The 12978-nt window shown below is 36.7% G+C and overlaps 1 protein-coding gene across 1 annotated transcript in view; it reads right to left on the bottom strand.

Moving 5' to 3' along the window:
* Positions 1-12978, bottom strand: part of WDR88 (WD repeat domain 88) — a 32314-nt gene that overhangs the window by 16128 nt on the left and 3208 nt on the right. Inside the window, exons 3-5 of the mRNA XM_067540047.1 lie at positions 7682-7770; positions 4287-4350; positions 3614-3752 (exon numbers count right to left, since the gene is read on the bottom strand). Coding sequence (XP_067396148.1) covers positions 3614-3752; positions 4287-4350; positions 7682-7770 — 292 coding nt within the window. The remainder of the gene's footprint in view (positions 1-3613; positions 3753-4286; positions 4351-7681; positions 7771-12978) is intronic.

The following is a 12978-nucleotide window of genomic DNA, read 5'->3' as shown; positions in this document are numbered from 1 at the left end:
TGTCTGTAATTAACTATAATCTTGCTAGTGATTATCAATGCAACCAAATAGTTCCTGTCTGTCAGTATATTCTGTTAGTTGAAAATCAAAGAAAGATATTAACATTTAGATGGAATTTGAATGTAACAATACTATTGTTTTTATTTCTCTTTGACGTTTAAGTAGTAAATATCTGTGAATGGTTGTAAATCGCTGATTGCCTTATGCTAATGCAGCTAGTTACCACTGTGCATAAAATTAGGAGATGTTAATTCATAGCCACAAGTGGGGAAGATTGGATCACAAGATTGGGATCTGAGATTGTTCTGGTGCACCCTGCTATTTATCGTGGAAGAAATTATACACTCTGTACATGGACTATTTAGTCTTCACTTCTCTGGACTGCATTTCTAACAGGGAAGCATTAAACAAGAACTGATGACCCCCAAACTGTTTGGGTAATTTCCAGAGACTTTGCAAATTAAGAAATTTGCAACTCAGTTATCATCTCTACTTTGAAACTAATTTATCAACTTTATTTTCATCTGTGTAGGTATAATGATCTTTTAACCATACTCTCTCCTTTTTAAAATAAATATTAGTTTACTTAATAAACATTGGCTTTAAGCATGTATTTGGGTAAGATCTGAAATATTCATTGACCTGTTTGGTAATGTGTTTTTTTTTAAATATGATGGATAAAGATTTTCAGTAATCCCCATCATATTTGACTTGGCTGTCTGGGTGCTAGCCAAAAGCTGGATAGTTTTAAGGAAACTATGTTTTAGTCTTCTGAATGACCAGTGAAGTGATCAGAAGCTGTTTGTTGCTTGCTTAGTATATTTTATGGAAGAAAAACCACCAGTATTTAGAGAGGTCTGCTGCCCCATTCTTTGCAGTTTTGCCCGTTTAATCTATCTCAGAGTGGCTCCCCTGCAGGCCAACATCACAAAGGCATAACACTTTGCTCCTTAGGCACTGATTTCTAGCTAATCTGAGGAATAGAGCAGACAGCAGCTATAGGATAAATCACTTATCCTATTCTTCAAGCAGGAAAAAGGGTGTTGTGGTGCTATCACTCCATGAGAGGAGGATTAAGAGCCTGTATCTAAAACAAAAGACAATTTTAAGTAAAATGGTGAGCATAATCTTGCCGACATTATCTGATTTGATTTGACAACATGCACTCCTTAATGATCTGGAGAAGTAATTACATTAAACTGAAATATCATATAATAGAAAGATTCATTAAGCAGTCCTCTGAAACTCTATATTGGTAGCAAATATAAAATGTATATATACTACCAACATTATCAAAGTGAAATTCTATTATGAAAATACTGACTCATTGGCTTTTGTTGTGTTAGTTGTCAGCTATTCTGCCATGAGAGATACCTTCCTGATACACAGTGAAATGGTCATCTTGTAAATATTTCCTGTATCAACAAATTAACATCTATAGATATTGAAATCATATTCAATTTATAGATCAAAGTCATATTAATCTAAAAATTAATTTACAATAGTCTCAACAATGGGATGAGAATTTGCATGAGAAATAATAAACTAGAAAAAGTTAAAGGACATTTGAAGTACATGGTACAACTCAAAATCCAGTGTGGGATTTTTTTTATCCATGGTATCATCCGTTTCTATACAAAGAAGCTCATGGAAGGGTCTTTCTTACAACAGCAAAGAAAGTCCCCAGTTGAAAGAACACAATAACAATAATTCCAGCAAAAGCAATACACTGCATTGGAAAAGTTATGGGATATATTAAGTTTTCCTCAGTTTTCTCAGTTTTATCTCAGCTATGTTGTCTTTTGATCAATAACTATTAAAACATATCCTTAAACTGTGCCTTAAAATAAAATCTAAAATTCAAAGAAGCAGTAGCTTTGTAGATTTTTTGTTTTTCACTAATGACTCTAAAAATAAGTCACTAACTCACCATTCCATTGATTTTTAAGCTTTCAGGCCCTGGTCTAGCAAAGTACATGATTAAACTTTAAGCATGTAAGTAGTTCCATTAAAGTCAATGTAAACCAACTCTGGCCTGACAGAAAAAAATTGGCTACTAATGGAACTGTTGTCCATCTTGAAATTACATTCAGCTATAGTGTACTTCTGATTTTTAAGAACAAGCAATTTCAGCAAAGCACTTAAATATATGCTTAACACTTAATTTATGAGACTACTTGGGTATTTAGGGCTTGATTCTGCAACATGCTGAGCATCCTCAATTCCCACAGGCTTCTTTGGGAGTTGAAGGTGCTCAGCACATCCCAGAATCAAGTCCTTAAAGTTAAAGATGTGCTTATGTGCTTTGCTGAACTGCAGTCTCAGTGCTGAAACTGCTTTAAAAGGGGAATTGTGCTGAAAAATCAAAACCACTGTCAGGCCAATTTTGGTCCACAACATAATTTTTATAAAAAGTTCTTACAATGTCTAAAACAAATAGAAGTTTTTCCATGGACTTTTAAAACAAAAACAAAGTCATTGAAAGTCTTTTAAATCATATAAACGTGCCCTAACAGTATTCACAACCCAAACATTCGTTATTGTGCCAATGGATGAAAACCAGAAGCTGACTATAAACCAGAGTGAAATTAAATAGTCAATTTTTTTACAGACCAAAGAGAAAAATTTTTGAAAAGAAAAACTGAATAAATTGTGAAAAGTAAATTAGATTGTTAAAAACTAACAATCTAAGGTGATATTTGTAACAAACAATTGGAGTTAATTTAACTTGAAAAGACAATGCTTATGTACATATGGAGAGAAAACATATGAGACTTCTTGGTTACTGAATTCCAATGATTGCTTTGCAGTCTTACATGTTTATCCATGAGTCCGCAAGTGAACTCATGCACCATGTTATCATTGATCTACCTCTTATCCCATTTTCCTCCAGTTCCTGTTGCTATTATGATAGATGTTTTGGGAAGAAAATGGAAGAAAATATTAACTCATGTCACCAGACTGGGATGCAACTTACTCAGAGTGTACAGAGCCCATCCAAACCCTTCTACACCACTTAAAGAATGCATAGGGCTTGTGCAGACCCATGGGAATACATGGGCCTTAATTAATGAAGAAAGTCCTAACCAGATCTACTGAACTGGGATAAATTCCATCATCAGTGCATCTCAAATGCAGCACTCACACCAAACACCAATCTACTAATCCTGAAAAATCTAGAATTAAAAATCCACTGAGGAGTCTATTACAGAAAACAAACACTTGGGAAGGAAAGGAAAGAGACAGGAGAAAAAGAAGAGTGAATCAGTGACAGAATGCTAACCAACACATATGGTTAAGATTCTTGCACACAATAATTTGAATCCATATTGACAAAGCTGTAGAAAGTGTAATTGGATAAAAAGAAAAAGAATCCTGATGTTCCATTTTTACTGCCATGTGGAGGGCATGTTTGTGATATGTCGTCTTAAATTCTGCTTCCCTTTCCTTACACCTTGGTTTGTTTCCCAACCTCACAAAAGATTATTTGAATCCAACTGATCTTGAGTTTAATATTAATTTGGTTTGTATGACTTTAAGTAATACAAAAATTATCTCATCAGATGTAACACTCAAGAACTGAACAAAACAATGTAAAGTTTGTAAGTCTTACTTTGGACATATGCCACCGTTGTGGCATTTACTGCATCAGTAACACATATAGCATTTTCCATGTCCAGGCCAGATACCACGTATTTACCATCACAAGAAATATTACATGAAGTTACAAGGCCTTCTTGATCTACAGTCCACTGAAGAAGAAAATAAATGGTTTTAAAAGTCATGCTTTGGGAATAGTATGAGATTTTATCTTTTCAGTTTTTCTACAATCAGTAAATAGGCTCAGGAGAAATAGTTTTTGCCATTCTTTGGTATTTTAATGAAGTTTGATAGATCTCTGTTTACAGTATTTCAATTTTTAAAAAATTCACATAAATTTTTGCATAGCAGGAAATTTAAAATTAGATAGTACTTCCCAGCTGAGATCCTAAAATTGGCCACAAATATGAAATGAATTAAACCTCAAGATAGCCCTCAGAGGTAGGTAATCATTCTTATACTATTTTACAGCTGAGGCAACTGAGATACATCAACACAGTGACTTCCCTAGGTCACACAGTTAATCATTTCTAGGCTGGGCCTAGAAATCAAGTCTACCAACTCCAACTAGACCACATTGCTGCCTAATGTGAGGATTCCACTTTTACTGTACCTACTACTTCAAATCTTTAAAAATTTGATAATATTATCAATTTCTGCTAAACACATTAAAAATCAATACATACAAGCATTTTTCCTGTTTCCATATCCCAAGCCTTTACAGTTTTATCATATGATGATGTTATCACTCTAAAAACAAAGCATATTAACAAAAACAACAATCAAAACTTCCATTAAAAAGAACTCAGATTTAAAATGCTTTCAGTGTAGAAACAATAAAAAGTTGTCTTTGTGGGAAAAACCCAAACAACACCTTTAGTTTTCTTTTAAATTATTTGTTCTCCCAAATTCCTAATAATTTAAGACAAATAGATTTTGTTTTTCTAATTTTGCAAAAACTATTGCCAAAAAATGAGTTAGTTAAATTTTAAACAGAAGGTGGAATTTTTCTTACTAGAAATTAACAGTAAAAATGCTTTATATATAATTTGGAATGCAGACAGCCTACTCATTTTTATTTCATCCTATTACAAGTTATTTAATTATCACTTTAGAATAGATTTAAAGCAATTATGGTGCATTTGCTGTTATGAATGTGAAATGTTCTACTTGCCAGTTTTTTACATTTTCACCAATTGATGTTGCTGTGTAACACCATTGACCCCACTATGCACAAACACAAAACCACATTACACAACAAAGCCAATAATAAAGTTAATAAAGTTTACTAGAAAATGGCAGGTTTCTGTTAAATGGGAGCTCACATTATTTTTTTCTCCTACACTTCTCTTAAAACATTCCCACGTATTTGAAATATATTTATTTTGAATGTTAAAGAACATGATAATTATTCTTTACTACCATAAGGCTTTCTATTTGTTCAGTTTTTGACCAATTTATTGCAATGTCACTGAATATCATTTTATACAAGTTCAACATGAAAATTGATTCTCTACATTAAGAAACTCTATGAAAACTCTACTATGAAACTCTACTTGTTTGTTAAGCAATCTTCAACAACTCAGACAACAGGAAAAGGCACTTTAGCATATCTAAAGTATGGTGACCAAAGTTTTTTCACTATTTAAAGTTTTTTGGTCAAACTTCCAATTTGATTGGAATTTATCTAGACTATGCTTGACTGATAGCAATGCCAGGAATCGTACCCTTAGAAGCATTACTTGACCTACACATTCAATGTTTGTGTATGCCACAATTGCAGTGGTGATTAATGTCCATGGAAGGACTTTAGATAAGATGCAACTCCAGACAAAAGGACAACAGTTTGACTGCAAAGATATAGAATGGTGATAAACAACACAGACAAGAGAGTACTTTTATGAAGATATAAATTCCAATGTCAGAATAAACCCATGAGCCTAGGCTAGTTCACAAATTATTATTAATTTATAGAGCAGTATATATTTACATGTCTCTTCAAGTACCTAGAGCTTACAATTTAAGCAAGACAAGTTCTGTGTCCTAAGGAGTCAATAAGAAGAGCTGAAAGATTCCCATTCCCATTCCTTAAATGTGTATTGCATTGGGCCCTAAAATAGAAAGTGTCAAGGTGCATCTGGACAAGTTGCTGGTGAGAATAAGTTCAGAAGAATTCCTGGAACAAGTGAGTTTTAAGGAGGCATCTATATTTTCAGGAGCTTTGCAGACATGAGACTATTCCAAATGTAGGGGTAGCATGAATGAAGGTGCAAAGAAGAGGGAGGAAAAGGAAGAAATGCAGAGGATAAAAAACGTAGAGAACAAGGCGGAAAGAGAAGACATGACAGCAGGGGCGAGTTTATGTTGGATCTTTAAAGTAAGGAAAAGATGCTTGAATTCACTATAGTAAAAGACAGGAAGTCAATGAAAGGACTCAAGAGTAGAAGATAACTGAAACAGTAGGAAAGCAAAATGAGTGTTCATCCACTTTATGTAGACTGGAATAGGGCAAAGCAAAAAAATCCTGAGAAGAGAAGTTTAAGGCAATTGAGACAAGACATGGAGAAAGGGTTTAGCAGTGGGAATAGTGAGGAAAGCTGCACTTTGTTAATATTACTGCAAATGAAAATTTGCTTTATGATTCTGCTTCTCTGAAGATAACACCTTGCAGGGTCCTCACTCTTGGGCCTTGTGTCACCAGCAGAAGTCATTCAGGAAATTCTCCATGGTCTTAACATTTATGATTGTAGGCTGGCTCTAGGTTTCCCCCATATTGAGCTTGCTCCCATTTCATAGGCCCCAGAACATTCCAGACAGTTGGCTTTCAAGAGCGGGAAGCAAGAGATCCATAAAATCTCACACTACATAGTAATACAATAACCTCCCCTGCCTCTGTGTGTATGGGTGAAGTCAACTCCTGAGAGATAAAACAGACTCCTTCTTCAGAGAAGCAGAATCACAAAGTAAGTACTGTTCCATTCTCTGAAGATATCATCTCAGGATTCTTATTTTGGGAAAGTAAAGAGCATGGGGGATGTCCCCCAATAAAAAATCTAATGGTAAATACTGTTGAAGATAATGTGTGTAAAACCACATTTATATATTAACAAAGAAATTACACTATGAGGCTGTGTCTGCAAGAAAGAGAAACTTTTTTTTTAAATGAAAGAGTAGGTCTCTAGCAGTTATCTGCCATGCTACAGTAAGATGCCAGAGCCAATGATCTCTAGCAACGTTCATAGTCAAGTTAACAACTTTTGAAATCATTCTGGAACTAGTAATCTGGCACGAGGTGTTAGTCAGACCAGTAAACTAAACTATGGGCAGGTCTACACTTAAAACGCTGCATCAGCACAGCTGCACAGATACAGCTGCACCACTGTAGCGCTTAAGTGAAAATACCTAAGTTTCTCTCCTTCATTCTGTCAGGGGAATTTGCTGCAATGTGGCAAAAACAATTAGAAGACTTTTTGGCCTCTGGTAAATGTCTGTATCTTTACTTCTCATAATTTAGGAGCCTTTTGTCCAATTCACTGCAGATTTGGAAGAAAAATTCTACCTTGTTCCGAGATCTAACCTACCAGTTTTGAGGTGATGCCTTTTTTGTGGGTTTTAGAAAGGAGACCTATTACGAGCTTAAAATAAATGGATTGCAACTTTAACTATGTAGTGTAATGATCATAGTCATTTCTATAAATGTTACTGAACTAAATATAATGTTCCAAGAATTCAGTCTAATTTAAAACACATCTGTTTACACCAAAACAATCATCCATTTTACTGCATTATAAAAGTAATATTAAATGGTCAAAGATAAGTTAATTAGCATAACAATTTTTTTTATCTGTGCTTGTTAAATCACCTTCAACATACCTATCTTGGAGTCTTTAGAAAAAATTAATTTAATTTCCTCTCTAACAAATCTATCTATATGGAAGAATCAGAACAATATTCAGTTTATTTGTTCTGAGTTTTGTTCTGGGTTTTTTCATTTGCTGTAAAAAAATAACACCAGAAGTTAAACAATACCACTTTCTCCTCTCTATTTATACTGATATATAAACTACAAATGAAAGATCACCTTTTGTTATCAGGAGTCAAGCTGCACTCAGAAATGGGAGCCGAATGTTCTTCTTCAAAGACTTGAATAGGAACACATTTTTCAACATCCTTAAATAAATCCAAAGGACCTTCATTAATAAGTGGTTTGCTAAGATTTTGAAAAGATAAAATGAAATATATAAAAGATGTGAAACCAGTGAACTTGGTTTCAGTTGTAACATCTGATCTGAGAATTAGAATGATTACTACCCTTATCCCTGAAAAAAACAGCTCTTTCATCTGTTCCACAAATCAATCATCAATACTGGTGTGCTGAGACCGCCGCCTATTATGCTGACCAATATTGTCTCATTATGTCCTTTTACTCAACTGTCTGTTTGTATCCACTTATTGTCTTTTGTCTTATATTTCGAATGTAAGCTTTTTGAGGCAGAGAACAGGGCCTTTTTGTACAGGGCCTAACACAATGGGAGCCGTGACTCACAATTTTTTTCACAGAGGAAATTGACAAAACACAACTTGACTTCCCCCCTCTGCTTGGCTCACTTTCTCTTCCCCTTCTGCAATTTTCTCCTCCTTCTCTCTGACTATGTCTACAGTTGCTGTCAAATTCAGTGGCAGTCTACGGGAGATACACAAGCTACTCTATGTATGACTTCCTAACTTCTACTTACCGCAGTGTCTTCAGTTCACTGCGCCAATGGAAAATGCCCTCCTGTCAACGCAGTGTTACTCCACCTGGTGGAGGTGGATCAATAGCGTCAATTTCTGAGTCGATGGAGCGGATCTACACTTCCACTCAATTGATCCGGATAAATCGATCTGATGGTGGTAAATTTGCCATCATCAGTCTAGACATAGCCTCTGTCACAGAAAGAAGTTTTTCATCGCTCTCCTCCTCTAATCCCTCTTGTGAGGCCATCCCATCCCCGGCTCTTCCATGGGCACACACACTCCCATCCCCTGCCTTCTCTTCTCCTAACCTCTCCCTTTCCCTCTGCCTCTTTCCCCTTACAATGCAACCATGTTTTAGCCTCTTCTATCTGAAAAAAAACCCCATCCTTGATCCCACGTGCCTCTCCAACTGCCATCCATCTCCATTTCATCTCTAAACTCACTGAACACACTGTTACAGTCACTGTCTGGAGCTCTTCTCCTCCAATTTCATCAGGTTCTCATATCCCAGCTATACAGATTCTTTCTGCATAATTTCTTTAAGATATGGCCTTTCTTATTCATCCAAACAGCTAACACATTTATTCAGGCTCTCACCCTCTTGCATTTGTCTTACTGCAACATTTTTTTCCCTCTGTCCTTGAAAAATGCAGTCTGGCCCTGCTCATACCCATTCAGAATTCTGCTGCAAAGATCATTTTCTTAGCCTGTTGCTTTAACCATATCTTTATTGCATCAAATATAGCTACTTTCAATGTCCTTCATGTCCTATCCCCAACCTACATACCATCTCTTACTCACAAGCAAGATGTCAACACCTGCCTTGAGTCCCTCCATGACATCAGCCTCCATTGCCCATTGGATATATTTTCAGATAAATACCTTTGTTATTTCTCCCATTCTGCCCTTCATGCTTGAAGGCGTTCCCTATAAACATCTGTAAAGCTTATCTCATTATCCTCTGTCAAAACCCTTCAACGTAACAAGAGTTAGGCCACTAGTGTGCTGAGACCACTACCTATCATGCTGACCAAAATGGTCTTCATGTTTCCTTTTACTTCCCTCCTGTACCACTGTTGTGTCTTGTCTTATATTTAGATATAAGCTCATTGGGGGCAGGGATTGTCTTTGGTTCAGCCAGCATAATGGTCCTGGTCCATGACTAGCACTCCTAGGCAATAGGGTAATATGAATAATAGTAATTGAGTTTTAGTCAATGCTATCTGAACACATTTCAAATACAATAAAGAAAGTCTGAAATGCAGTGATAACTCTAGCTCAACTTATTTTCATTCTTTTACTCATGTGAGTAAACTTTTATTTTATATAAGTAGTTCCACTCATTTCAATGGGATAATTGTACCTGAATAAGAGTTTTTAGGATCAGGCCATGCGTGTGGCACTGTAAGTTGCCTTACTTGCACATGTGCCACTTTAAAGGCTACTGCGCTGTTTAGTGAAGCTTTGCTACATGTGAACCCCCTATCACTCACTCCTTTTGCAACGTGCACTGGACAGTCTGGGGCTCTGCAGCAGCTGCCTGTCAGGGTTGTTCAGCTGGAAGTTATTCTGCTAAATTAACAGCTGTGAATGATACACAGAATTTGAATGAAAGTAAATTTATTTTACTCTGATTTTTTTCTTTCTCTTATTTTTCAGTGCTCCGATAGCAGACATTAGAGCCATCAGGTCTTTTTCTAAGGCTCACCAAACAAACAAACAAAAAATCTAAACTTACAATCTTGTTCTGTTTTTCTATGAATCAAGAAAAGCCTTGCAGTCAAAACTGTCCTTCTAGTCTTATCTATACCAATTGTACTGTGTGCCTTATTAATTTGTCTTTTTCCAAAAGATGTGTGCATTGCCAGTGAGATACTTTCCATTCACAAAAAGAATTTCAAACACTTTCTCAGATACACATTTGATACCTACTCTTTCAAAAGAAACAAAGAGACTCCAAAGCAGAATTGAGTTTCTGTAGCTCTTTGTGACCAAACATGGTCTTTTATGAATCCTAACTGACCCAGCTACTCCTACAGAAGAGAGAATCAGATTTGTCAGGACAAAGTAGAAGTTATCCTGTTATTTGTCCTGACAAAGTGGAAGTTATCCGGATAAATGAACCATTGTCTCTCCTATGTGTTGCCTATTAGGAAGCCCTCAAAATTCAGGCAGATTCTCTTAGATAGCTCCTGACAAAAAAGAATCTCTCAGGAAGTGCTGGATAAAAAAGTTCTTACACAAATATGCCCCAGATAAGCAAATCACATCAGACAGTACTAATTCCACACCTCAGGAAAAAAATAATCAATACGCTATATTCTCTTTTTAATGAAGAGGTTCATGTATCACCCTCTATCTAGTTTACTTAAGAAAGATTCCACAATTACTGTATTATTTTCCTGTTTGGATTTAAATCTCTTGACATGCAAGTTTGATACCATAAGTTTTCACTAAAAAAGAAAAAAGTATACTTTACAAATTCCAGTTCTGTGATGGGATGAGGAGTGATAATGTGGTTTTGACAATTTGATGGCATTATCAACACTGAATTGTGAATATTTGACTGTATATATTTATTTACTGTCTTGCCTCCGACAAATATTTCCTTAAACATGTCCATTATTATCTGCCTTGAAAATTTAAAATAGGGAGGGGCTCTTCAGTTGTTTCATGAGAGGAATGAACCCTGTCTCTTGGATACCCTGGAGATGTTGAACAATGGCGATGCTTGAGCTGACCCCAAGCAAAGCTTTGTTCTTCATCTATTCTCAATCTTTCACTAGAAAATTTCTCAGAAAATCTTTGACAAGATCCCTCACCAAAGGCTCTTAAGCAAAGTAAGCTGTCATGGGATAATTTAGAAGGTCCTCTCCTGAATCAGTAACTGGTTAAAAGATAAGAAACAAATGGTAGGAATAAATGGTCAATTTTCAGAATGGAGAAGTAAATAGTGGTGTCCCTCAGGGGTATGTAACTGGGGTTCAACATATTCATAAATGATCTGGAAAAAGGGGTAAACAGTAAGGTGGCAAAATTTGCAGATGATATAAAATTACTCAAGATAGTTAAGTCCAAAGCAGACTGTGAAGAGTTACAAAGGGATCTCACAAAACTGGGTGATTGGACAACAAAATAGCAAATGAAATTCAATGTTGATAAATGCAAAGTAATGCACAATGGAAAACATAATCCCAACTATACATATAAAATGATGGGGTCTAAATTAGCCATTACCACTCAAGAAAGAGATCATGGAGTCAGTGTGGATAGTTCTTAGAAAACATCCACTCAATGTGCAGTGGCAGTCAAAAAAGCTAACAGAATGTTGGGAATCATTAGGTAAGGGATAGATAATAACACAAAAAATTTCATAAAGCCTCTTTATAAATCCATGGTATGCCCACATTTTGAATACTGCGTACAGATCTGGTCACCCCATCTCAAAAAAGATATATTGGAATTGGTACAGAAAAAGGCAACAAAAATAATTAGGCGTATGGAACAGCTTCTATATGAGGAGAGATTGAAAAGACTGGGACTTTCCACATTGGAAAATAGACTACTAAGGAGAGATATGATAAAGATCTATAAAATCATGACCAGTGTGGAGAAAGTAAATAAGGAAGGGGAGGTTACTTACTGTACCTGATGGTTCTTTGAGATGTGGGGTCCCTATCTGAATTCCATCGTGGATGCGCGTGCGCGCCATGCGCCAGAACTGTTGAAAGCAGTGTCCATCAACCCACATGCATGCCTCGTGTTGTTCACATGGTACATCACAGGTCAATGCCCCCTCAGTTTCCTCTTACTAACAGGAATCAAGCCCTAAGCAGAGGGGATGGGTGGGCAGGATTGGAAATCCAGATAAGGACCACACATCTTGAAGAACAATCAGTTATATTAAGTAACCTCCCCTTTTTCGAGAGAGATGGTTCTTATGTGGATTCCATCATGGGAAGTGTAGAGAGCAGTAATCAGTATGGAGGTGAGGCTAGGGCTCCGTGGATGCCAAAATTTGTAGGACTGTGTTGCCTACTGGTGCATTGATGGAGGCAGTGTTAGCCAGAGCGTAATGAGCTGTGAATGTATGTATGGAGGTCCATGTTACTACTGTGCAGACATTTGTTTGTTCACATAGAATACTGTTGACATGTTGTCCGTAAGGAGTTGAACATGCTTACCCTGGATTAGAGAGAGAAGGTCGTGGCAGGCGCGTAGGACCACTCTCAATTCTAGGATATTGATATGCATCTACGCCTTTCTGGGGGACCACAGCCTTTGTGCTGTGTGGCCCTGTACATGGGAGTCCCAGCCCACCAGTGACGTGTCCATTACTAGGATCGTGTCTGATTTGGGTTGGTGGAACAGTATGTCCACCAGAACTTTGGATGGGTCATGACACCATGCCAGGGAGGATAGCACTCATGGAGGGCGGGAAACCTGTTTGTTCAGGTGGTCCTACTGCAGGTTGTGCACTGTCCATAGCCAATGTTGCAGGCAACACATATGGAGTTGGGCATATGGGGTGACCAATGTGGAAGCAGCCATGTGTCCAAGGAGTGGGAGACACAGATGGATGTGTGTGCATGGATGGTGTTGCAACCATGTAATGATGGTTATGTGGCAGTATAACGGTCT

The sequence above is a fragment of the Emydura macquarii genome, unplaced genomic scaffold, assembly GCF_026122565.2.
Source record: "Emydura macquarii macquarii isolate MOO-44397 ecotype Brisbane River unplaced genomic scaffold, CSIRO-AGI_Emac_v2 contig_561, whole genome shotgun sequence".
NCBI classification, from domain to species: Eukaryota; Metazoa; Chordata; order Testudines; family Chelidae; genus Emydura; species Emydura macquarii.
This window is presented reverse-complemented; position numbering and strand designations above follow the sequence as displayed.